The sequence below is a fragment of the Marmota monax genome, unplaced genomic scaffold (genome assembly GCF_021218885.2).
Source record: "Marmota monax isolate L192 unplaced genomic scaffold, Marmota_monax_Labrador192_F-V1.1 WCK01_AAM20220418_F8-fsc00395, whole genome shotgun sequence".
Classification (NCBI taxonomy): domain Eukaryota; kingdom Metazoa; phylum Chordata; class Mammalia; order Rodentia; family Sciuridae; genus Marmota; species Marmota monax.
In genome coordinates this window covers 317,180-344,230 of record NW_026693011.1, presented here as the reverse complement: position 1 = coordinate 344,230, position 27,051 = coordinate 317,180, and the positions used below count along the sequence as shown (strand labels likewise).

General features: G+C 43.3%; 3 gene segments (V, D, J or C); all 3 read left to right on the top strand.

The window, feature by feature from the left end:
* Window positions 1-411: 411 nt before the first annotated feature.
* LOC124098398 (immunoglobulin heavy variable 4-38-2-like) lies at window positions 412-6,686 on the top strand. The segment is given in 3 exon segments: window positions 412-507; window positions 593-917; window positions 6,683-6,686. Coding segments are annotated over 3 exon segments (375 nt in total).
* Window positions 6,687-6,851: 165 nt separating this feature from the next.
* Window positions 6,852-7,456, top strand: LOC124098397 (immunoglobulin heavy variable 4-28-like). The segment is given in 2 exon segments: window positions 6,852-6,943; window positions 7,020-7,456. Coding segments are annotated over 2 exon segments (483 nt in total).
* A 3,197-nt stretch (window positions 7,457-10,653) lies between these two features.
* Window positions 10,654-11,213, top strand: LOC124098417 (immunoglobulin heavy variable 3-23-like; the record flags this gene model as incomplete). The annotated part of the segment is given in 2 exon segments: window positions 10,654-10,768; window positions 10,873-11,213. Coding segments are annotated over 2 exon segments (387 nt in total), but the record flags the coding sequence as incomplete, so codon positions are not given.
* Between the last annotated feature and the right edge of the window lie 15,838 nt (window positions 11,214-27,051).

The window sequence follows — 27,051 nt, the reverse complement described above, 5'->3', positions numbered from 1 at the left end:
TCACATGTGAGGTGGCCCACAAGCTCACATGTGAGACAAAGGAGAGAGGACTAGATTACCAGAGCTCAAACCTAAAGTGGATTAATCCACTAACATGGATTGACTTGCAGCAACTGTAGGCAGGTCGGGGGGTGGCTGGAATACTTGGATCACTGGGGTGTGCCTTTGGGAAACACTCTGTGCAGCTCACCTGCTTCCTGGTGGCCATGTCCGGAGCTGCTTTCCTCCTCCACACCCTTCTGCCACGGTGTTCTCCCTCCTTGGCCAGAGCTAAGGACTTTCCCACCATGCACTCCAACCTGGGTAGCCTGACCCCAGCCTCTCCAGATATCAGAAGAGCCTCACCCACATGCAAATCCCTCCTCTTGCTCTGGGTTCAAAGGCCCTTTGGGCTGTGGGAGCTCCCAGCTCTCTGCTCAGACAGGGCTGAGGTCTCTGGGAAGGCAGGTGTGGTCTAGAAGATGAGGCTGCTGGGTCTTGTCCTGTGCCTGGTCACAGCTCCCCAAGGTGAGTGTTCCCAGTGTCAGATCTGGGTCCATGGGGAGGTTGTGACTGTAGGTGACTGACAGAGTGTGACTGTCTTTTTCCCCAGGTGTCCTGTGTCAGGTGCAGCTGCAGGAGTCAGGACCTGGCCTGGTGAAGCCCTCACAGACCCTGTCCCTCACCTGTGCTGTCTCTGGTTACTCCATCACCAGTGGTTACTGCTGGAGCTGGATCCGTCACCCCCCAGGGAAGGGGCTGGAGTACATAGGGTCCATAAGTTATAGTGGTAGCACTAACTACAGCCCATCCCTCAAGAGCCGAGTGTCCATCTCCAGAGACACGTCCAAGAACCAGTTCTCCCTGCAGCTGAGCTCCCTGACCACTGAGGACACAGCCACCTATTACTGTGCCAGAGACACAGTGAGGGGACCTCAGTGTGAACCCAGACACAAACCTCCCTGCTGCTCACCCAGGGCCAGCAGGGGGCGCTCAGCACACAGGAGTCAGGTCAGCCCAGAAGCAGGTGCAGAGGGAGGTGGGGCAGGTTTCCTCCTTCTGGAGGCCTGTCCATGTACCAGCTTCCCAGGGGGTCTCTGTGGCCTTGTGGTCTCTACTTATCTCTGATGTGTCTGAAGATAACCATCCTGTTTTTGTCATGTTCTTTTTCTTTTGAAATAGTGCATCTTACATATATTTATTATAGGTTTTCACTTTGACATAGTCACATATATTCATTGTCTATAAAACCTCTGTTGCTCTCACAACATCTCCTTTTAAATTTTCCTCCTTCTCCCCATTATTTAACTGACCTTTCTTCCACGACAATTTTCATTAAATTTACACTATTTGTGTGTGTGTGTGTGTGTGTGTGTATAGAAACTCACAGTGGTTCACTCCCACAGGTGCAGGACTCCCACGTGGGCAGAATTGACCAATAATATCTGCTCAGCTCACTCTTGGCCCCTCCCTTCTCCTGTCCTTCCTCCCTCTCCCTTAGTCACTTCCTGATCCCCAATGACTTCTTCTATGCTCTTGGGGTTCCCCTTCCTTTATCTCCCTTATTTGTGGAAGCTCCCACAGAGGACAGCCAACACTCACCTGACTCCCTGAGCCTCTCTCATTCCTCTTCCCTAATGTCCTTCAGCTCCGTCCACTCAGCATCATCTCACTCCTCCTATTGGCTGAGCAGAGCTGCAGTGTTGGTACATGACCCACATTTCCTTTATCCATCCACTAGTGAAGGGCCCCTGGGCTGGTTGCATAACCTGGTCTTGGGAATTGCACTGTATAAACCCTGCAGTGGCCGTGTCCCTGCACTGTGCTGACTTGGGTCTTTGGGGTAAATACCAAGCAGCAGGAGAGCTGGGTCCCACGGTGGCTTCCTCCCTGTTGTTCTGAGGGGTCTCCACCTGCTCTCCTCGGGGTGGTTCTCATCTGCTGTCCCACCAACAAGGTGTGAGGGTCCTCTCCCCAGGTTTCCTCCAGCTCCTGTATTTGTATTCTTGATAACTGTCATTCTGGTGAAGTGAGAAGGAACCTCATTGTCACTGTCATTGGAATTTCCCTAATTGTTAGAGATATGAGCTTTTATTCACATATTCATTGTTCATTTGTCTTTCTTCTATTGAGAAGTGTCTGGTTAGTTATTTGTCATCTAATAAGTGGATCATTTGTTTGGGGAGGTGAAGTTTTTTGAGCTCTTTATATATTGTGGTTACTATTCCCTGCCTGAGAAGTGGGGCAGAGGGCTCACCCAATCTCTAGGCTCTCTCCCTGCACTTACTTGTCTCCTGTGCTGTGCAGAACCTTCTGCAGGCCCTGCCTTCCCACTGACATCCTTGATCTTTTTCTGGTTGGTTTATTTTTTCATGTTCTGACTCTGCATGTTCACATCATTCACCAACAGACATGTGTAACTTCATCCTTCCTGACTTGGATGACATTCTCCACCATTGTTACTAGCTAACCCCTGGCTAGGTTCCAGCCCTTTGTGGAAGAGGAAGGCTTAGGGTCATTCCTTGCCCAGAACAGGTCTCAGTGTAGAGCACTCTGGGTCTCCCACTGAAGTGGATTTGCTGTGTGTTTTTCACAAATGACCCTCACTGTGCTGTTCTTCCTCTGAGTAACTTGCTGGTTCCTTTCATCATGGAAAGTGCTGGATTTCGCCCAGTGGTATACTCTAGGTTAGTTGAGATGCTCTTGTGACATTGGCCTCTGCTGTGCTGAGGAGGGAACCACAGTGGGCTGCTCCTTTAGCTGTCCCTGCACCCCAGGCAGGTGGCCCCTGTCAAGGTGTGGCGCTCTCACTGTGCCCTGCCCTTCAGCTCCAGCCTGCCAGGACTTCTCTGCAGAGTTCCAGCCCCTGGTTCATCATGGCTGTTGGACTGCAGTTGGCTACACTGTGCTCATCTGGGTTTTGGACCAGCCTGTGTCTGGCCTCCTAAGGTGGTTTCCCATCAGTTCTCCTCTCATGTGTTGCAGGACCATCCCGAGGTCCCCTGCCCTGACTCTGCTCCTCCATTCATTGTTAGTCACCATCAGTGCATCCTGCCATGTCTCTGTGCCTGCTGTTTACTTCTCCCAGGTGCAGTCTTGGCAGACCTGGTGGGACCTGGCCATCCCCCTGTCCTGTAGTTGGCTGTGGCATCATGGCTGTGGGCAGAGGGGCAGAAGGGAAGCCGTGGGCAGGGTGAGCTCTCTGGGGAAGGCAGGTGAGGACGTGGACTGGACCTGAGTGCTGCTGGGCAGGCTGTCTGCATGGCCACCCTGACACACTCAGGCAGGAGTGGGGGCTGGGCCTCAGGACTGTGTCCTCTGCAGCTCTCCTCTGACTGCAGCTGCCCAGCCAGGCCCTGTAGGGTGAGCTTCCTACATGGAGGGCATCTGTGGTCATGGGATGCCATGTGCTCACAGAACCACCAGCTGATGCTCAGTCACAGACCTGGAGATTGTGGTGTGGCAGGTGAACCTCAGATCCCTGTGTTACATCAATGTTATGATTCTAAAAATACAAAGATAATGCCAGTACCAGCTTTGAGATTCTAGGAGGTGTTTGGTGTCATAGGGAATCACCTGCCCTGGGATGGGGCATCAGAGAAATCTTGGAATAGATGAGGTGGTTTTCTTTTACTTGGGGAATTTCTGGGTTAAATCATGGCTATGAAGCAGGCCATCTTCACAGGAGAAAGCTCATTTGCAACAAATAGTGGAACTTTTGAGTCTTCAATCATGATTTTGAGGAAAGGCAGTGAAGGCCTGCTCACAGGCAGCAGCAGCTCTTACTCTCTTACTGCTTCCCAGGACTCCCTGGGCCTCCCTGGCAGCAGCTCAGATGGGGAGGACGTGGGAAATGGAGTTTCCTAACAGCCTCCAGAACAGAGAAGGGAGGATGGGGTGGGAGGGGAGAAGTGCACACCTGGGGGCCATGACCACAGAACAAGAGACACCACCACACACTGGCTCCCCCTGAAGCTGGGCACCAGGCCTGGTCACTGCTCCACAGGCTCCACACCCTCACCAGGTCTGAAATACAGAGATAGTTAGAAAGTGTTTTGAAAACTTATACTGCAACAAAATGGAGAGATCTTTTAAAATCCTGAACTATAACTGGATTACAGATTTACATTTGAAGCACAAACCCACGTTTTTTAGGAGAAAAGAGAATGATCTTTGAATACCTCAGTCTGACAGTGAATTTTCACATATAGCTCTAGAACCCAACACCTAAAATTAAAGTCTAACAGACATGAACTGGAACCCTCCGAGATGAGAAGAACTTAAAGAATCCTGGTCTCCCCAGCCGGCCCTTAGGACCCCAGGCAGGGCCTTTCCATGATTTCTCTGCTTCTGAAAGGAGCTCTGACTGATGCTCCTGGGCTGTTCCCATCATGATTTTCACTTCTCTCTGACTTTAGTCCCTTCCTAGGAACGTTTCTGCAGTTATGATTCTGGGCATAGCATAGGTAACTGTGAAGTTAAAAGAATAATAAAGACTGGCTGGAGTGGATGGAGCTGTGTTAATGCCATAATACTGAATTCCATGGTCCCCAAATTAACTTGCAAACAAGAGTAACTTCATGTATAATAGCCCCCAAGTTAAAATGCTAACAATCAACTAACTTACAACATATGTCCTCAAGCAGTAATGTAAAGTTATTAAAAGTATAATTACTTATGTTTCCAGCAGGAGGTGAATTGAGGAATCTCAAACACACCTAGCATTTCTGGGTCACTTTACACAATAACACACACTCAGATCCACACACTCAGGTGCAAGACACTCTCAGCTGTGCACATGATGGTTATACCTGAGTGACCATCAGTGCACCACAGGAACATGAAAAAGAATGTGCAGTTTGTCCCACTCCAGACTTCTACAGCAAGAGTGTCCCAGCTCTGGAGGCCACGTCACACCTCCTCAGCCCTGGGAGCAAGGCCAAACCTCAAATTCAAAGCTGTTGTATTTTTCAGTTGTTCATGGACCTCAGCTGCCTGAGAAGGTAATTCCCTCACACAGCCCAATTCCCAGAAGAGTTTCTCCACCCCATCCCAATCCTCTTGTGTCTGTCTCCTGCTGTGAATACAAGTTCTTCTGAGCAGCTAAGGAAGGTCATAGTCCCTGCCATGTCTGTGCATGGTGATTGTTGTGTTTGCAATGATCCCCAAGTCTGTCCCTGGTGCAAGATGGATGTGCTTAGAAAGGAAGCAAGTGACTTACAGGAAATCTTCTTCTAAATATAACTCACAGCAATTTTGGCCATGGGTCCTGAGTTTGTTGGTCAACCAGGTGAATCACCCATAAACTGGAGGAGTAATCATCTGAACTGAGATAGAGGTCACTCAGGAAAGTTCCAAAGAAACAAGCGTCATTGGTGAGGAAGTCATTGAGGAGACTGAAGAGACCAAGATGTTGGATCCATGAAATCTTGATCAACACAGAAATGAATGGAAAGTCTCTGGGGAGGCTGGTGGTCAATGCAGTGGAAGGACAAGTTACATGAAGCACATCCACATGCAGTTCAGGCTTGCTGGAGCCCACTGGGTTACCCCTGGCCCAAGAAAAGTTGGAAAATCTATCACAGAGGGGGCTTCAGTTTCCCCAGGTAGGAAGAGGAAGCATATAGAAATCTCTCCATTAGTACACATGGAAGGACAGCTTTCTAAATCAAATGACTTGCTAGGAATTTGAAACAACACACAATGAGACATATGCATGTGCAGATGGCAAAATCATAGGGATCAGCAAGGACATACCTGGGTCACCCCAGGACTAGGAGGTGGGAGCTGCAGGCTCAGTGTTTGCAGGGAGCTCATGGTCAACACCACAGGGAACAAGGAGAGGAGCCACATGTCTTATTAGTGGGCTGTGCTCACTCAGTTAGGCAGGAGGTCAATTCCTGAACCTCATCAGGAGGTCAGCAACTACACCTGCCCTCTCAGTGACCCCACCTCACTAAAGACACTGTCCACTGTTCTCTCCAAATGCTGGGCTGTGGGCAAGGCAGGTCTCACTGCAGGGATGCTGCACAGGGAAGGGGACTGGGCCTCCTCCCTCACCCAGCCTGCCCTGCATGCCGTCCTGTCTGCTGTCAGCCTGGCTCTGCTGCTCTGGGGCACTCAGGGGCTCTCAGCCTCAGGCTGCAGCTGAGAGCTGCCTCTGCCCCCAGGACTCCCACCTGGCCCAGCACCTCCATCCTGTCCTCTCCTGGTGGAGACCAGAGGGCAGGACAGGTGAGGGGAGGAGCTCAGGGCAGATTCCCACCCACTGCTGTCCACAGGCATTGGCTGGACAGTCAGGAGGACAAGCAGGGCAGAGGGTGGGGGAGGGCAGTGGGCACACAGCAGGAAGCCCCTCCCCTCCTGAGACCCTGCTCCCTCCTCTCCTGCTCAGTCTGCAGCCCCCAAATCTCACAGAGATGAAAGAGAAGAACTAGTCCTGAGAACAAAGGGGGCTCTTCTCCTCGATATGGGGAACCCCATCCTCAGCCATGGGCTCTGCTCAGTCATCACTGAGGGCTTCTCCTTCAGGGCTGGGAGGTGGACCTGGGCCTCTTGCATGCTGGGCATATTCCTGCCACTCTGACACCCTCCCAGGTGCAGGGAGGAAGGGCTTGGAGGAGGCAGGGCTGGGCTCAGGAGGGTGGGCTCCCCCTCTGACAGCCTTCCAGCACCCCTGAAACCACCTGCTCTCCTCTCACAGGTAAAGCTCCGCCTGGGTTCAAGACAGGGACACATCTCAGGAGCACAGAGGACCTGGGCAGCCTGACCCCAGCCTCTCCAGATATCAGAAGAGCCTCACCCACATGCAAATCCCTCCTCCTGCCCTGGGTTCAAATGCCCTCTGGGCTGTGGGAGCTCCCAGCTCTCTGCTCAGACAGGGCTGAGGTCTCTGGGAAGGCAGGTGTGGTCTAGAAGATGAGGCTGCTGGGTCTTGTCCTGTGCCTGGTCACAGCTCCCCAAGGTGAGTGTCAGACCTGGATCCATGGGGAGGTTGTGACTACAAGTGACTAACAGGGTGTGACTGTTCTTGTCCCCAGGTTTCCTGTGCCAGGTGCAGCTGCAGGAGTCAGGACCTGGCCTGGTGAAGCCCTCACAGACCCTGTCCCTCACCTGTGCTGTCTCTGGTTACTCCATCACCAGTTATTACTGGTGGAGCTGGATCCGTCAGTCCCCAGGGAAGGGGCTGGAGTGGATAGGGTACATATGTAGTAGTGGTAGCACTTACTACAGCCCATCCCTCAAGAGCCGAGTATCTGTCTCCAGAGACACGTCCAAGAACCAGTTCTCCCTGCAGCTGAGCTCCCTGACCACTGAGGACACAGCCACCTATTACTGTGCCAGAGACACAGTGAGGGGACCTCAGTGTGAGCCCAGACACAAACCTCCCTGCTGCTCACCCAGGGACAGCAGGGGGCGCTCTGCACACCGGAGCTCTGGTCAGCCCAGAAGCAGCTGCAGATGTGAGTTGGGGTAGGTTTCCTCCATCTGGAGGCCTGTCCATGTACCAGCTTCCCAGGGAGTCTCTGTGGCCTTGTGGTCTCTATTTATCTCTGATGTGTCTGAAGATACTCATTCTGATTTTGTCATGTTCTTTTTCTTTTGAAATAGTGCATCTTACATATATTTATTATAGGTTTTCACTTTGACATAGTCACATATATTCATTGTCTATAAATCTTCTGTTGCTCTCACAGCACCTCCTTTTTAATTTTCCTCCCACTTCCCATTTTTATCCTACTGACCTTTCTTCCAATTTTCAGTAAATTTACACTGTGTGTATATGTGTGTGTGTGTGAAACTCACAGTGGGTCACTCCCACAGGTGCAGGACTCCCACATGGGCAGAATTGACCAATAATATCTGCTCAGCTCACTCCTGGCCCCTCCCTTCTCCTGTCCCTCCTCCCTCACCCTTAGTCACCTCCTGATCCCCACTGATCTATACTCTTGGGGTTCCCTTTCCTTTATCTTCCTTATTTGTGGCAGCTCCCACAGAGGACAGCCAACACTCACCTGACTCCCTGAGCCTCTCTCATTCCTCTTCCCTAATGTCCTCCAGCTCCGTCCACTCAGCATCATCTCACTCCTCCTATTGGCTGAGCAGAGCTGCAGTGTTGGTACATGACCCACATTTCCTTTATCCATCCACTAGTGATGGGCACCTGGGCTGGTTGCATAACCTGGTCTTGGGAATGGCACTGTATAAACCCTGCAGTGGCCGTGTCCCTGCACTGTGCTGACTTGGGTCTTTGGGGTAAATACCAAGCAGCAGGAGAGCTGGGTCCCACGGTGGCTTCCTCCCTGTTGTTCTGAGGGTCTCCACCTGCTCTCCTCATGGTGGTTCTCATCTGCTGTCCACCAACAAGGTGTGAGGGTCCTCTCCCCAGGTTTCCTCCAGCACCTGTCATTACTCGTATTGTTGATAACTGCCATTCTGTGATCATGGGATGCCATGCGCACGCAGAACAACCAATACTCGGTCACCTTCCTGGAGATTGTAATCTGGCCTGGTTGACTCAGCACCCTGACCAGGGCAGGGGCACATGAAGAGATGGCAGACCTTGCTGGAATGTGGACCACAGAATAAAGCTTGAAAATTGACCATAACCTGCAGAACACAACAAGATACAAATGAGCTCTATGGAGCTCACCCTGACCTAAATACACGATTTAGCAAATAACAGGATGAACACACAGCGGGGTGGCCTCCTGTCCATCCTAGAGAGAATGTCTGCCTTTGATGCTAAGAACACTGGGTGTTCATGGAGGGGATGAGACAAGAGGCACATGGCCATGGCTGACGGAGGAGCACTTGTCTGTCCTCACCCAGAGGGTGGCTGTGGGCAGCACGCTCACCCTGCAGACCCAGCAGAGCCAGCAGGAGGGATCAGGAGGGCTCTCCTCCCAGGAGGGAGAGTGTGGGGTGATGGGTGGACCACGTGTCCTGAGCTGACCACAGGCCATGCTCAGGCACCTGGACTTCTGCTCCTGCCTCCCCAAGATGTGCAGCTGGTTTTTACAATCTAAAATGACAGGATTAGCCTCTTAATACAAACACTCCTCTGGATGTTTCTTGACTTTCTCCTGGACCAGAGTGACCCTTGATGGCCCTGAGGTGGCAGCTGCTCCTGAGGTTTCTACTGGTCTGGAGCCCCCTGGTGGTCCTGAGCCTCCAGCTGGACCTGAGCTTCCCCTCCTTGTCCTGAACTCCCCAAGTGTCCTGCTGATTCTGAGATTCCCCTGCTGGTCCTCAGCGTCCCCTGCTGGTCCTCAGCTCCCTGCTGGTCCTCAGCGTCCCCTGCTGGTCCTCAGCTCCCTGCTGGTCCTCAGCGACCCCTGCAGGCAGGTGAGTGACTGCTCACACTGAGTTCCCTCACTGGGTGTCTCCCCCTGGAATACAGAGCCATATCCTCAGGTTTCATCGTATTGAGTTCTAATGAAACCTGACTCTTGGAAGTGTCCCTGGTGATGCTGACTGTATACCAGTGCAGGTCCCAACCCCAGCAGCTGCAATTGGCAAAGACACCTAAGAAAAAGCACCACACAAAGGGGGTGTTCCCTGCAGGAGTGCACAGCCATGCAGAGGGAGGGCACAGGGGATGGCCTCCTGAGGGCCTTTGCTCTGCTCTGTCAGCATAAGCTCAGGACCATCAGGGAGCACTGATGACCAGTAAGGGACTCAAGGCCCGGTTAATGGTGTCTGCTTCAGCCAACATCCATCCTTCTAACCCACTCCAGGCCGTTCCCTGGAGCCTGGTGGATCCAGCTCACACATAGATGTGTAATGAGGATCCAGAGACAGCACAGGTGAGGGGCACATGTGCAATGCCTTTATTCATCCAAGTCCTGGATCTAGGACTTCCATCTGGGTCAGGACACCTGGGGACAAGGAGCATCACCTTGTGTCAATCACAACAGAAACTGCATATCCACATTGCTCTTCTAAAACTCCTGGACATTCACACAGCGAGGTGGCCTCCTGTCCATCCTGTGTTCACCCTCCTGGCCACAGCTCCTGGGCAGCACCACAAGTGTGCTTCTCTCCTGGCCAAAGTGCAAAACACCAGCTCTGCCTGCACTGCCCCTCTCTGCCCCTCCCTGTCCTGCACATGGCCTGACATCAGTCAGGGGGTCACACGCCAGGGCCTCACCTGTGCCCTTGAGATCGTCCAGCCCACAGTCTGCTCCAGCCTGAGTGAGCCCAGCTCCCACCAAGTGTGGATCATCCACAAAACAGGTTCTAAGGACCTCATGATGTGTGTCCACCTGTGAGTTGTAGGAGGTTCAGGGGACCACACCTGTCCAGGGTAAGAGCAGAAGCCTAAATTCTCAACTCCCTCTTGCCAGATATGAGCTGTTGGGCACAGTGGATCACCACTCAAGCTTCTGTGTGATTTCACAACTGCATCATGGAATTGATCCTGATCCCTCTGTCATGATGATATAGATATGGAAACCACATTAATGGATGATGTAGGCAAAGCAGAAAAATACACAAAAGCAGTTTTATTTCCAAAATGCTGCTGTGTGCTCCTAACTGCACCTGATGCTCAACTCTACTCTAAATGCTCCTCTATGAGGCCTCCACCCAGAGCTGCTATATAGCAGGAGGACATGCAAATAGGGCCTCCCTCTGCTCATGAAAACCAGCCCACCTGACCCTGCAGCTCTGCACAGGAGCCCAGCCCTGGACTCCCAGCTCAGCCCACTCAGTGACCAGGACTGAACACAGCTGCTCACCATGGAGAGTGTGCTCAGCTGGGTTTTCCTGGTGGCTGTTTTCAAAGGTAATGAATGGAGAACCAGAGATCCTGAGTGTGTGTGTGGACAGGAGTGAGAGGCAGAGTGGATGAGTGCCAGTGTCCTGACCAGGCTGCCTCTGTGTTTGCAGGTGTCCAGTGTGAGGTGCAGCTGGTGGAGTCTGGGGGAGGCCTGGTGCAGCCTGGGGGTTCCCTGCAACTCTCCTGTGCAGCCTCTGGATTCACCTTCAGTGACTATGGGATGAGCTGGGTCCGCCAGGCTCCAGGGAAGGGGCTGGAGTGGGTTGGAGAAATTAACCCAAGTGGTGGTACAACAAATTATGCCAACTCTGTGAAGGGCCGATTCACCATCTCCAGAGAGAACTCCAAGAACACACTGTACCTGCAAATGAGCAGTCTGAGAGCTGAGGACACTGCCACCTATTACTGTGCTAGAGACACAGTGAGGGGACCTCAGTGTGAGCCCAGACACAAACCTCCTGCAGGGTGCCCAGGGCCAGCAGGGGGCCCTCAGCACACAGCAGCTCAGGTGCCCCCTTCAGAGCAGAAGAGGAGAGTGGATGGTTTCTCTCTAGGTGATCAGTGTGTCCCTGGATCTCATCATGGAGAATCTGGAGGTCTCTTCTGCCTCAGATCATCCCATGCTGTTCTCTTATGGAGTCAGGAGTGTCTCTCTCCACGTATCTCAGGTCAGGCTGCACAGTACTCATGTTAATCTTTGTGTCCCTGTGTGTATATATTTGTTTTGTTTTTCAATTTGTTTTATTTTTTAAATACATGACAGCAAAAGGCATCACAATTTTTATTACACATATGGAACAATTTTTCGTACCTCTGTTTGTATGTAAATTACATTCACACCAATTCATGTCTTCATACATGTACTTTGGATAACATTGACTATCAGAGTCCACCATCCTTGCTAATCTATGCCCCCTCCCTTTTCCTCCCACCCCCTTGCCTAATTAGAATTCATCCATTTCTCCCATGCTCCCCCTCCCTACCTCACTATGAGGCAGCCTTCTTATATTAGAGAAAACATTCAACATTTATTTTTCTGGGATTGGCTAAGTTCACTTAATATTGTCTTCTCCAGTGCTATCCATTTACCTTCAAATGCCATGGCTTTTTTCTCTTATTGATGAACAAAATTCCATTGTGTGTATATGTCACATTTTTTTAATCCATTCATCCACTGAAGGGCATCTAGGTTGGCTCCACCATTTAGCTATTGTGAATTGTTCTGCTATAAACATTGATGTGGCTGTGTCCCTGTAGTATGCTGTTTTTAAGTCCTTTGGGTATAGACCCAGGAGAGTGATAGCTGGGTCAAATGGTGGTTCCAGTCCCATCTTTCCAAGGAATCCCCATACTGCTTTCCAAATTGACTGCACCAATTTACAGTCCCACCAGCAACATATGAGTGTACCCTTTCCCCACATCCTCCCCAACACTTGTTGTTTGTCTTCATAACAGCTGCCATTCTGACTGGAATGAGATGAAATCTTAGAGTGGTTTTGATTTGCATTTCTCTAATTTCTAGAGATGATGAACATTTTTTCATATATTTGTTGATTGATTGAATATCCTCTTCTGAGAAGTGTCTGTTCAGGTCCTTGGCCCATTTATTTACTGGGTTATTTGTTTTTTTGGTGTTTAGCTTTTTATGTTCTTTATATACCCTAGAGATTAGTGCTCTGTCTGATGTGTGGTGTGAGGGGTAAAAATTTGCTCCCAGGATGTAGGCTCTCTGTTCACCTCACAGATTGTTTCTTTTGCTGAGAAGAAACTTTTAGTTTGGCTTCATCCCATTTATTGATTCTTGGTTTTAATTCTTGTGCTATAGGAGTCTTATTAAAGAAGTTGGGGCCTAATCTTGCATGATGGTGATTAAGGCCTACTTTTTTTCCTATTAGATGTAGGGTTTCTGGTTTAATTACTAGGTCCTTGATCCATTTTGAGTTAACTTTTGTGCATGGTGAGAGATAGGGGTTTAATTTAATTTTGTTGCATATGAATTTCCAATTTTCCCAGCACCGTTTGTTGAAGAGGCTATCTTTTCTCCAATGCATGTTTTTGGCACCTTTGTCTCAGATAATTATAGTTTCTCTGTGTCCTCTATTCTGTACCATTGGTCTACCAGTCTGTTTTGGTGCCTATACCATGCTGTCTTTTTTTTCCCTATTGCTCTGTAGTATAGTTTAAGTTCTGGTATAGTGAGGCCACCTGCTTCACACTTCCTGCTAAGGATTGCTTTAGCTGTTCTGGGTCTCTTATATTTCCAGATGAATTTCATGATTGCTTTTTCTTTTCTATGAGGAATGCCATTGGTATTTTAATCAGAATTGCATTAAATCTATACAGTGCTTTTGGAAACATGGTCATTTTGATAATATTAATTCTGCCTATCCAAGAGCAAGGTAGATCTTTTCATATTCTAAGGTATTCTTTGATTTCTCTCTTTAGGATTCTGTAGTTTTTATTGTATAGATCTTTCAGTGATTTCAGTAAGTTGATTCCCAAGTATTTTATGTTTTTGAGGCTATTGTAAATGGCATAATTTTCCTTATTTCCTTCTCAGAGGATTTGTCACGGATATACAGAAATGCCTTTCATTTATGGGTGTTGATTTTATAACCTGCTACTTTGCTGAATTTGTTTACTAGTTCTAGAAGTTTTCTGGTGGAGATTTTTGGGACTTCTAGGTATAGAATCATATCATCAGCAAATAGTGTTAATTTAAGTTCTTATTTTCCTATACATATCTCTTTAATTTCTCTCATTTGTATAATTTCTCTGGCCAGTGTTTCAAGGACTATGTTAAGTAGAAATGGTGAGAGAAGGCTTCCCTGTCTTGTTCCAGTTTTTAGAGGGAATGATTTCAATTTTCCTCCATTTAGAATGATGCTGGCCTGGGGCTTAGCATAGATAGCCTTTACGATGTTGAGTTATTTTCTTGTTATCCCTAGTTTTTATAGTGTTTTGAACATAGAGTGCAGTATTTTGTCAAATGCTTTTTCTGCATCTATTGAAATGATAATTTCTTATATTTAAATCTATTGATGTCATGAATTATATTTATTGATTTCCATATGTTGATCCAACCTTGCAATCCTGGAATGAATCCCACATGATTATGTTGCATGATCTTTTTGATATGTTTTTGTATTTGATTTGCCAGAATTTTATTGAGAATTTTTGCATCTATGTTCATTAGAGATATTGGATTAAAGTTTTCTTTCTTTCATGTGACTTTGCCTGGTTTTGGAATCAGGGTGATATTGGCCTAGTAGAATGAGTTTGGCAGTACTTCTTTTTTATTTCCTGAAATAAATTCAAGAGTGTTGGTATTAGTTCTTCTTTAAAGGTCTTGTAGAACTCGGCTGTGTAACCATCCAGTTCTGGGCTTTTCTTGGTTGGTACTCTTTTGTTGGGATCTTCTATTTCATCACTTGATATTTGTCTGCTTAAATTGTGTTTATCTTAATGTGTGTATGCAATGTCTATTATTACAATTAACTTTGGCTTGAAGTCAATCTGAGAAAGTCGTATGACTTAAGAAATTCATTGATGCCTTAACTATCTTCTATTTTATTGGAGTATAAGTTTTCAAAATAATTTCTAATTATCCTCTGTATTTCTGTAGTGTCTGTTGTGATATTAACTTTTTCATAATTTATGCTGGTAATTTGAGTTGTCTCTCTCCTTCTCTTTATTAGCATAGCTAAGGGTCTTTCAATTTGACTTATTTTTTTAAAAAAACCAACTTTTTGTTTAGTCAATTTTTTCAATTGTTTGTTATGTTTTGTTTCATGATTTCATCTCTAATAATAACTAATTTTTGTTATTCCTTGCCTTCTACTGCTTTTGCTGTAGATTTATTCTTCTTTTTCTAGGGCTTTGAGATGTAGTGTGAGGTCATTTATTTGTTGACCTTTTCTTCTTTTAAGGAATGAACTCCATGCAATGAATTTTCCTCTTAGTACTGCTTTTATAGTGTCCAGAGATTTTGATATGTTGTGTCTATGTTCTCATTTACCTCTAAGAATTTTTTAATATTATCCTTGATGTAACCTCTGTAACCCAATGTTCATTCAGTAGCATATTGTTTAGTCTCCAGGTAATGGAGAAATTTTTATTATTTTTTTGTTAATTTTCAGTTTCACTCCATTATGACCTGATAAAGTGCATGGTAGTATCTCTACATTTTTGTATTTGCTAAGAGTTGCTTTGTGGCATAATATATGGTCTATTTTAGAGAAGAATCCATGTGCTGCTGAGGAGAAAGTGTATCCACTTGATGCAGGTTGAAAAATTCTATATATGTCAGTTAAGTCTATGTTATTGATTGTATTATTGAGTTCTATAGATTCTTTATTCAAATGTGTTTTGAAGATCTATCCAGTGGTGAGAGAAGTGTGTTAAAGTCACCCAAGATCATTGTGTTGTGGTCAATTTGACTCTTGAACTTGAGAAGAAATTGTTTGATGAACAGCTGCTTCAATGTTTGAGGCATATATATTTATGATTGTTTTGTCTTGTTGGTGTATGGTTTCGTTGAGCAGTATTTAATGTCCATTGTTATGATTAACTTTGGCTTGAAGTCTACTTTATTTGATATGAGGATGGAAACCCCTGCTTGCTTCCTCAGTCCTTGTGAGTGGTATGATTTTTCCCAATCTTTCAGCTTCAGTCTGTGCATGTCTTTTCCAATCAGATGAATCTCCTATAGGCAGCATATAAGTGGGCTTTTTAAATCCAGTCTGCTAACCTGTGTCTTTTGATTGGTGAGTTTAAGCCATTCATATTCAGGGTTATTATTGAGACATGGTTTGTATTTCCAGCCATATTTATTTATTATTGTTATTTAACTTGCCTTGATTTTCTTTTTGGATTTGTTTTTCCTTTAGGGTACTACCTCCCTCTGCTGATTTTCATTGTTGTATTACATTTCCTCTTGAAGGCATATTTTGTCAAAGATGTTTTGTAGTGCCAATTTTCTAGCTATAAATTATTTTAACTTTTTTTTATTGTGGAATGTTTTTATTTCATCTTCAAATCTAAACCTTAATTTTGCTGGATATAAGATTCTTGGTTGCCACTCATTTTATTTCAGAGATTGATATATGTTGTTCTAGGATCTTCTAACTTTCAGGGTCTGTGTTGAAAAATCTGCTGTTATCCTAATTTGTTTTCCCCTATATGTAATTTGATTCCTTTCTCTAGTGACTTTTAAAATTTTCTCCTTATTCTGCATGTTGGGCATTTTTATCATAATAAGCCTTGGTGTGAATCTGTTGTGATTTTGTACATTTGGCTTCTTGAATTTGAATTTCCAATTCATTCTTTAAGTTTCGTTGAATAGATTGTTCATTCCTTTGTTTTGGACCTCTATGCCTTCCTGTATCCCAATACATCTTAAATTTGGTCTCTTTATGGTATCCATATTTCTTGAATGCTCTGCTCTAGTTTCTTACCATTATCTCTGTGTGGTCTATGTTCTTTTCAAGATTACATATTTTATCTTCATTATCTGATGTCCTATCTTCTAAGTGGTCTACTCTGTTTGTGATGCTTTTATTTGAGCTTTTAATTTGGTTTATTGTTTCTTTTATTTCAAGGACTTCTGTTTTTTTTTTCTTTTTCTTTTGTTTTTTAGAACCTCTATCTCCTTGTTGATGTTATCTTTTGCTTCTTAGATTTGTTTATGTAGCTCCTTGTCAAAGTGATCTTTCACTGCTTGTATTTGCTCTCTTATATCTTCTTTGAGTTCACAGAATATTTAAACCATGTATATCCTGAACTCTTTTTTGTCATTTTTTCTGCTGTGGCTGCCAATGATTCTAATGATGTGGTGTCTTGATTTGTTTGTGTTACTTTATTCCCTTATCTTTCATGTTTCTCATATGTCTTCCTTTCCAGCTCTGCAAGTCTGGGGTGTTATTACTCTATAGGTCTGTATTGCCCTTATAGGGTTTCAAGATCCCTCTTTTGTGGGGAAGGACAATATTAACTATTCCCAATATCCACAATATATCACTATGTACAATTTGTTTTTATTAAGAAATTTACAGTTTAGTCTCAATGTACAGAAATTTTGGATTCAATTATTATCTAAAATATGATCAGTAGTTTCATAAAAAGGATTATAGTTTCTGATGTTGGACAATGAACTGGGGGTGACGAGTAGGACAATATGCTGAGGAGAAAGGATGTGAGGATATAGAGTTAATATATCTTAGGAAGTGTGAAAGAGAAATCTAATGAAGAGGGTTAGTAGCAAGAAAATAGACAGGAAGTAATTTAGGGTAGAAAAGTATGTGGGGTGAGAGTAGAATACATAAAAAAACACATATATGTATTTATTTATTTTTTTTGAATCTGCACAAATAATTTTATTTGTTCTACAAAATCATATAAATGAAATCATTTATTCAATATATATTCTAGGGAAGGCTTATATCATACAACAAAAAATTTTGAGATTTATCCATGCTGGTTTTTTTTTTAATTTTTTTTAAGTTTTATTCTTTTTTTTTTTATTTGTTGTTCAAAACATTACAAAGCTCATGATATATCATCTTTCATACATTTGACTCAATTGGGTTATGAACTCCCATTTTTACGCCAAATATGAATTGCAGAATCACATTGGTTACACATTCACATTTTTACGTAATGGCATATTAGTGACTGTTGTATTCTGCTATCTTTCCTATCCCCTACTATCCCCCTCCCTTCCCCTCCCATCTTCCCTCTCTACCTCATCTGCTGTTGTTCAATTCTCTCCCTTGTTTCCCTCCCCCTTTCCGCTCACAACCTCTTATATGTAATTTTGTGTAACATTGAGGGTCTCCTACCATTTCCATATGTTTTCCCTTCTCTCTCCCTTTCTCTCCCCCCACTCATCTTTGTTTAATGTTAATCTTTTCCTCATGCTCTTCCTCCCTGTTCTGTCCTTAGTTGCTCTCTTTATATCAAAGAAGACATTTGGCATTTGTTTTTTAAGGATTGGCTAGCTTCACTTAGCATAATCTGCTCTAATGCCATCCATTCCCCTGCAAATTCTATGATTTTGTCATTTTTTATTGCTGCGTAATACTCTGTTGTGTATGGATGCCACCTTTTTTTTTATCCATTCATATATTGAGGGGCATCTAGGTTGGTTCCACAGTCTAGCTATAGTGAATTGTGCCACTATGATCATTGATGTGGCAGTATCCCTATAGTACGCTCTTTTAAGATCCTCAGGGAATAGTCCAAGAAGGGCGATAGCTGGGTCAAATGGTGGATAGATTCCCAGCTTTCCCAGGAATCTCCATACTGTTTTCCAAATTGGCCTCACCAATTTGCAGTCCCACCAGCAATGTACAAGTGTACCCTTTTCCCCACATCCTTGCCAGCACTTGTTGTTGTTTGACTTCATAATGGCTGCCAATCTTACTGGAGTGAGATGGTATCTTAGGGTGGTTTTGATTTGCATTTCTCTGACTGCTAGAGATGGTGAGCATTTTTTCATGTACTTGTTGATTGATTGTATGTCCTCCTCTGAGAAGTGTCTGTTCAGGTCCTTGGCCCATTTGTTGATTGGGTTGTTTGTTCTCTTATTGTCTAATTTTTTGAGTTCTTTGTATATTCTGGATATTAGGGCTCTATCTGAAGTGTGAGGGGTAAAAATTTGTTCCCAGGATGTAGGCTCTCTATTTACCTCTCTTATTGTTTCTCTTGCTGAGAAAAAACTTTTTAGTTTAAGTAAGTCCCATTTATTTATTCTTGTTATTAACTCTTGGGCTATGGGTGTCCTATTAAGGAATTTGGAGCCCGATCCCACAGTATGTAGATCGTAGCCAACTTTTTCTTCTATCAGACGCAGTGTCTCTGATTTGATATCTAGCTCCTTGATCCATTTTGAGTTAACTTTTTTCCATGGCGAGAGAAAGGGGTTCAGCTTCATTTTGTTGCATATGGATTTCCAATTTTCCCAGCACCATTTGTTGAAGATGCTATCCTTCCTCCATTGCATGTTTTTAGCCCCTTTATCAAATATAAGAAAGTTGTAATTTTGTGGATTGGTTTCTGTGTCCTCTATTCTGTACCATTGGTCCACCTGCCTGTTTTGGTACCAATGCCATGCTGTTTTTGTTACTATTGCTTTGTAGTATAGTTTGAACTCTGGTATTGCTATACCTCCAGATTCATACTCCCTGCTTAGAATTCTTTTGCTATTCTGGGTCTTTTGTTTTTCCATATGAATTTCATGATTGCTTTATCTATTTCTACAAGAAATGCCATTGGGATTCTGATTGGCATCGCATTAAACCTGTAGAGAACTTTGGGTAATATCGCCATTTTGATGATGTTAGTTCTGCCTATCCATGAACAGGGTACATTTTTCCATCTTCTAAGATCTTCTTCTATCTCTCTCTTTAGGGTTCTGTAGTTTTCATTATATAAATCTTTCACCTCTTTTGTTAGGTTGATTCCCAAGTATCTTATTTTCTTTGAGGATATTGTGAATGGAGTGGTTTTCCTCATTTCCATTTCAGAGGATTTGTCGCTGATATACAGGAATGCCTTTGATTTATGCGTGTTGATTTTATATCCTGCCACTTTGCTGAATTCATTTATTAACTCTAGCAATTTCTTTGTAGACCCTTTTGGGTCTGTTAAATATATTATCATGTCATCCACAAATAGCGATAATTTAAGTTCTTCTTTTCCTATTTTTATGCCTTTAATTTCTTTTGTCTGTCTAATTGCTCTGGCTAGTATTTCAAGAACTAAATTGAATAGAAGTGGTGATAGAGGGCATCCCTGTCTTGTTCCAGATTTTAGAGGGAATGCCTTCAGTTTTTCTCCATTTAGGATGATGCTAGCCTGAGGTTTAGCATATATAGCTTTTACAATGTTGAGGTAAGTTCCTGTTATCCCTAATTTTTCTAGTGTTTTGAACATAAAGGGATGCTGCACTGTGTCGAATGCTTTTTCTGCATCTATCGAGATGATCATGTGGTTCTTGTCTTTAAGTCTATTGATGTGGTGAACAGCATTTATTGATTTCCGTATATTGAACCAGGCTTGCATCCCAGGGATGAATTCTACTTGATCATGGTGCACAATTTTTTTGATATGCTTTTGTATTCGATTCACCAGGATTTTATTGAGAATTTTTGCATCCAAGTTTATTAGAGATATTGGTCTGTAGTTTTCTTTCTTTGAAGTGTCTTTGTCTGGTTTCAGGATGAGGGTGATGTTGGCCTCATAGAATGAATTTGGAAGAGCTCCTTCTTTTTCTATTTCTTGAAATAGCTTGAAAAGTATTGGTATTAATTCTTCTTTGAAGGTTTTGTAGAACTCAGCTGTATACCCATCCGGTCCTGGACTTTTCTTGGTTGGTATTCCTTTGATGGCTTCTTCTATTTCTTCCTTTGTTATTGGTCTGTTTAAATCGTGTGTTTCTTCCTGACTCAATCTGGGCAGATTGTATGACTTAAGAAATTTATCGATATCTTCACTATCTTCTATTTTATTGGAATATAGGGTTTCAAAATACTTTCTAATTATCTTCTTATTTCTGTAGTGTCTGTTGTGATATTGCCTTTTTCATCCCGTATGTTAGTAATTTGAGTTCTCTCTCTTCTTCTCTTCGTTAGCATGGCTAAGGGCCTGTCGATCTTATTTATTTTTTCAAAGAACCAACTTTTAGTTTTATCAATTTTTTCAATGTTTTTTTTTGTTTCAATTTCATTGATTTGTGCTCTAATTTTAATTATTTCTTGTCTTCTACTACATTTGCTGTTGTTTTGCTCTTCCTTTTCTAGGTTTTTGAGGTTTAGTATGAGTTCATTTATTTGTTTTTTTTTTTCTTTTTTTGAGGAAAGAACTCCAAGAAATGAATTTCCCTCTTAAAACTGCTTTCATTGTGTCCCATAGATTCCGGTATGTTGTGTCTGTGTCACTTGTCTCTAAGAATTTTTTTATCTCCTCCTTTATGTCTTCTGTAACCCATTTATCATTCAGTAGCATATTGTTCATTTTCCATGTGATGTAGGATTTTTACTTCCTTCTTTTATCATTGATTTCCAGTTTCATTCCATTATGATCAGATATGGTGCATGGTATTATCTCCATGCCTTTATATTTACTAAGAGTTGCCCTATGGCATAATATATGGTCTATCTTTGAGTAGGATCCATGTGCTGCTGAGAAGAACGTGTATCCACTTGATGATGTTTGATATATTCTATATATGTCGGTTAAGTCTAGGTTATTGATTGTGCTGTTGAGATCTATATTTTCTTTATTCAGTTTTTGTCTAGAGGATCTGTCTAATGGCGAGAGCGGTGTGTTTAAGTCACCCATAATTATTGTGTTGTAGTCTATTTGACTCTTGAACTTGAGGAGAGTTTGTTTTATTAATGTTGCAGCTCCATTGTTTGCTGCATACAAATTGATAATTGTTATGTCTTGTTGGTGGATGGTTCCTTTTAACAGTATATAGTGTCCTTCTTTATCCCTTTTGATTAACTTAGGTTTGAAGTTGATTTTATTCGATATGAGTATGGCCACTCCTGCTTGCTTCCGAGGGCCATGTGAGTGGTATGATTTTTCCCAACCTTTCACCTTCAGCCTGTGTATGACTTTTCCTATAATATCAGTCTCCTGAAGGCAGCATATTGTTGGATTTGTTTTTTTTTGTTTGTTTGTTTGTTTGTTTTTTTTTATCCAGGTTACTAGCCTATGTCTCTTGATTGGTGAGTTTAGGCCATTAACATTTAAGGTTACAATTAAAATATGATTTGTACTTCCAGTCATGTTTATTTATTTTAGTTTGGCTAGTTTTTAGTTTTTGGTTATTTTCCTCCCCCTTTACTGAGATACCTCCCACTGTTAGTTTTGGGAATTATCTTTCAATTCCTCTTCTTGTAATATTTTGCTCAAAATGCTTTGCAGTGCTGGTTTTCTGGCTGCGAATTCTTTTAGCTTTTGTTTATCGTGAAAGATTTTAATTTCATTGTCAAATTTGAAGCTTAATTTTGCTGGATACAGTATTCTTGGTTGGAATCCATTATTTTTCCGCGTTTGAAATACATTGTTCCAGGATCTTCTCGCTTTCAAAGTCTGTGATGAAAAATCAGTAGTTAACCTTATTGGTTTACCCCTGAATGTAATATGCCTCCTTTCTCTCGTAGCTTTTAATATTCTCTCCTTGTTCTGTATGTTGGCTATGTTCATAATTATATGTCTTGGAGTTGGTCTATTATGGTTTTGAATGTTTGGGGTCCTGTAGGCTTCCAGGATTTGGCAATCCATTCCATCTTTCATCTCTGGGAAGTTTCCTAGAATTATTTCATTTAATATGTTATCCATTCCTTTGGTTTGAATCTCTATGCCTTCTTCTATCCCGATGACTCTCAAATTTATTTTTTTATGACATCCTATATCTCTTGAATAGATTGCTCATGGGATTTAAGCATCTTTTCTATGTTGACTATATTCTTTTCAAGTTGATAAACTTTGTCTTCATTATCTGATGTTCTGACTTCTACTTGATCTAGTCTATTTGTAATATTCTCGTTTGAGTTTTTAATTTGGTTTATAGTTTCCTGCATTTCTAGGATTACTGTTTGATTTTTTTTAAGATCTCTATCTCCTGGTAAAGCTCGTTCTTTGCTATTTGAATTTGTTTGTTTAATTCATTTTCTAAATATACTTTTATTGCTTGGACTTGCTGCCTCATGTATTCTCTATGATTCCGTTCCATCTTAGTTAGGTATGCCTTGAGTTCTTTCCCTATCCCTGTTTCTGATGCTTCTAGCTCCTCCTGTAGAATTAAGTTGTCCTGCATTGTTTATACTCCTTTTTCCCCTTGTTTTTTCATGATGTTCACATTACTTTCCAGCTCTATTTGATTGCTGTGTTTCTGCTCTCTTCTATAGATTTGTTTTGGTTTTGTATATCTCTGTTGTCTTTCCTTTGTGATGGTAGGCTATGCCTGCTAAAGTGGATTCTGCTGGGAAGGAATTCCGACGGCCGAGCTCCAGTGACGTCACCTCTCTGCTATGGTGGGCCCTAGGCTCCTTGCCGGGGTGTCCGAATGGAGGGGTGGGACTGGACTGTCTCTGGTTGGTTTCAGCTCCCGGTCGCTGGCGGGCGGGCGGTCTCCAGCCACCCAGTCACGCTGTCGGTCGCCGGCGGGGGGGTGGACTCCAGCAGCCCAGTCGCGTGGGCAGCCGGCAGGCGATCAGTCCCCGGCGGGCAGGCGGTCTCCAGCCACCCAGTCGCGAGGGCCTGGCCTCTAGTCCCCTGGTTTCTCCTGCTAGTCCTGGTTTCTCCTGCTAGACCAGATTTCCCCTGAGTGATGCCTCTCGGCAGTTCAAACTGTACTCTGGGCCTGCCGTTTGTTGGGTGTGGAATGTGTCTATTGGGAACCCCGGCACTCCAATGTTTTGATTTTTTCCACTTGTCCTTCCCCCAGTGCTGGCTAGACAGGTTTTGTTTTTGCCGCTGATGGGAGAGGGAGTTGAAAGTCAGGTGTCTCTAGTTTTCCCTGCATATTTATGCAGGCTCGCTTTGGTAATCCCTCCCCCGGAAAGCCTAGGAAAGATTTTATGTGAATTCCCCGCTGTATGGGAGATGAGCTGTGTAAAACATGCCTGTTTTATTGTTGAAATCTGTCGGAGAGTGGCGGTGGTTACTTCAGCTCCCCAAGATGGTGGCCACTGGTTTCCTTGGTGGAGTTTCCATTGTGGGGTATAGAACTGTACCGCTTCCTTCCCCGTCTGAAATCCCAAACTCAGCCCGGGGCTCAGTGGGGGCTGAGCTGGCAGGATTCCACAGAATCCACAGCAACGTTTCTCCCTGCTTGCTGGTCGCTTCTCGGTGGTGTCCTGCCGTCTGTAGCCACGGGGTGGGCCGCGCGAATCCTGCTTTGCAATATTAATCTTTTCATAGATTAGGCTCTCATTAACTTAAAAAGTCAGGTAAATTGTTCCACAATGTAAAAAGTAACATAAAAATGTTACATATTTATTGATAACAGGTAAATAAATCCTCAATATGTTTTTCTTTTAAGCTTAAAATTACCATACAACTTTAGAACACCAGCTTGATATAATGTTCTTTTAAATCTTCTACCTTACAGATTTGTGTACCTGTAAGATATGAGCAGATTAATAGCATCACAATTACATTGATGTTTTTATATTATCCAAATTTAGCCTTTAAAGAAATGACAGTTCAATGCTCTAACATTATAGTTCTTATTTAACCAGTCATTTCATTTTTATGGTTACTTGTTCTAGGAAAAAAAAAGAAATAAAACTTAATAAACACAATGTTATGTTTTAAGAAATCTTTGTCTTTTTAACTTATGACTGGTTGTAAAAACAAACTTATACAGACCTTAGTAAATCAATCATATATCTAACAAAAATACTCATGAATGAGTAATCCCATATCAAATTTACTTTACTTATTTTATCAAAATATTAGAAAAGTGTATTGAACGGTGTTGGCCATTTTTTCCTTGTGGAAGGAAAGTCCTAGAATGAAGGCATATTAGACATTTTATAGACATTAGTATTTCATTAGGTTTTTAACACCTAGAAAAACTTGGAAGCTTAAATTTAAAGACATTTATTTTTATCCGTTTATCCAATCTTAATTGAACCATTTAAATCACATGAATTAAAGATTTGTGGATCAATTTTTTAAAAATTTTGAGCACTACTTATATCTGTTAATTTGTATATCATACATATGATATGAGAACATATGCACATATTGCCATACAACACATAACACAAGTGTGCACATATAACACAATAGTAAAGGCCTTGTAGCTTTTTGCAGGTGAAATCTCCATTGCAATGTTTAAAAACTCCATAGTTGAATAAAAATAGAACTGATCAGAAAAACATTAACCTAAGCCTATAGGATCAAAATTATGAGCTCAATAAAAATACAAAATTTAAGAAAAAGCAAGAGTCCTAGAAAAAATGACCAGCCAATAGTTAGTAAATACCACACAATTTACTTTTGGTTTAGTCTAGTTTGAGTTCAAGTAAGACATTTAAAATTTTTTTTCAATGACAAACAGCATATATTTTGCTCTAAAGTCTGCTCATAACTCAGGGAGAGTAAATCTTTTGGTAATAGGCTGTTTAGATAATTTTAAGAGGCCTAAAGCAAGAAGTGAGAACAGAAAATCTGGCATTTTTAGTCAAGGGGAAATTGACTTTTGTTCCCTTACAGGGAAGCAGAAGAAGCATAAAACATCATTTTTTAGACATATTTACATTTAACCTATAGGTAGCCCATTTATCTAAGATCATTTCTAAGAAACAATTTGTAATACTAACATATTATTACCCATGTCTTAAAGGGCCAGAAACAGATACAAACAAAGACACAATGACAGACAGAAAGGAGCTCCAGAGTACTGCCATCAGACAGAAACCTTTAAAACAGACAGACTAGATAAAAGAAAAATTCTTCCAGGTTTCCAACTCCCATTTAATTATGACTCTTACACCATGAGGGAACCAGATGTTCTCACAGAGGGGCAACCAGAAATGTAAAATCAAGGGTCTTGGTGGTGACCTTACTGCATTTAGTGTCCCCTTTTTCTTTTTCTCTTTTTCAAGTAGAGAGAGGTGGAGTAATCCTTACAGTGTAGGTAAGGAAGGCGTGAGTTCCCCGAAGCAAAAGGAGCTTCAGCAGCTACTGTAGTCCCTGAGTCCCTCCTTTGACTTACAGTATTAGCTCCTCTGGTTTGGTTCCACCCCAGGCATGCTCCATATCTCCTAACTTTTCAGTAGTTAGCTCTCAAAAAATTCATCTTACATACTCGGCATGCAGTTGTTTGGAGTGCTAGGCTTCCCCAAGGTGGGACCTGGTGCTTTGGTTCTGGTCAATTAGTTGCTTGGCTACCTTGCCCTGGGGGTAGAGACCCGGAATCAACACACAGACTCCAGGAGTTGGTGAGAGAACTGGCTGGAGACCAACCTTAGGTCGTAATCCAGTAGCTCAGTTTATTTTTGGAATGCATACAATTGGTATAGGGTTCGAGTGGGTGTGCCCATCAATCATACACAAGCCAATCATCTTATGCCTAATGTAACAACACTAGAAGCATGTTCTAAATATTGCTATCATCAGGAAGGGCCTTTGTCCCTAGAGGAGGGGGTTTCTATGTTAGAAGTTCCATTCCTGAAGCTCCTGGCTATCACTTTCCTGGCCTGGCAGCTTGGCAACACTAACCACAACTGCTAAGGATGTGGTTTCACTAAGGGCTCGCTAGAGCAGAGCATCCCATCCTGCAGGCCTTCCTATCAGGCCTGAACAAGTGCAGATTCTTCAAGCACTCTGAGCTGCTCATAGCTGCTAGCTGCTAGCTGTAAACTGACAGTTATCCCAACATTTCCTCCCTTTTTATTAAGTTTGCTGCTGAAGGAGAACCATGATGACAGAAGGAAGGAAGAGGGAAAAGCATAGAAAAATGGAAAGGAACAAGAAAGAGAAAAGGGGAAAGATGCAGACATGGCCCATTCCTGTAGCTGCAGTTGTTTCCTTTGTGGTGAGAGGGTAGCCACTGATGACTAGGTCTGTCTGTCATTGGGTCCCAGTCAGAGCTGGGCATGGGGAGCAAAGCAGCCATGGGGCAGGAGATCTCTCTCAGAAGGGGTGAAGACTAAGGCCTTTGCACAGGTGGGGGGGAGGTTCTGTGCCTCACCTCTGTTGGCCCCCAAGTTTTCTCCTGATGGCCCCTCTGTGGCTGTGCCTGTCTTAGGTTGCCCTCCCTTGAGGAATCTTACCAGTCTTTGATTAACCGGGTTCAAACACGGTGATGTAGAGTGTGCAAGGTATTGCACTGAGAGGGCTCTCTGTCTCCTAGGTAGATAATGCCCCCATGGCCTCCACACCAGCATCTACCTTAGGATCAGGAAACTCAGATTTCTTCTCCATGGAGATCCCAGCACACAGCACTGGGCTGGTGAAGCTGCATTCAGGAAGGAAGGAGAGAGGTCATAGACAGACAAACAGTGATATAGTGACAGAGCTGAGAGAGACAGATAGATGAAGAGGAGAGCAGTGCTAATACTCAGGGCATGTATCTCTCATAGAAAACTGGCCCTTAATTGGTACTACTTAGATCCTGTCCATAGCCACCCTCCATACAGATACAGGGAAATCATTATTTTCCTTTTGACTTTCCTTATATGCATGAACTAACATAGCTTGTTTTGTTTCTACTTTGTTGAGCCTTTTTGGATACATCTTAAAATAACATACTCTAAAACAAGAAA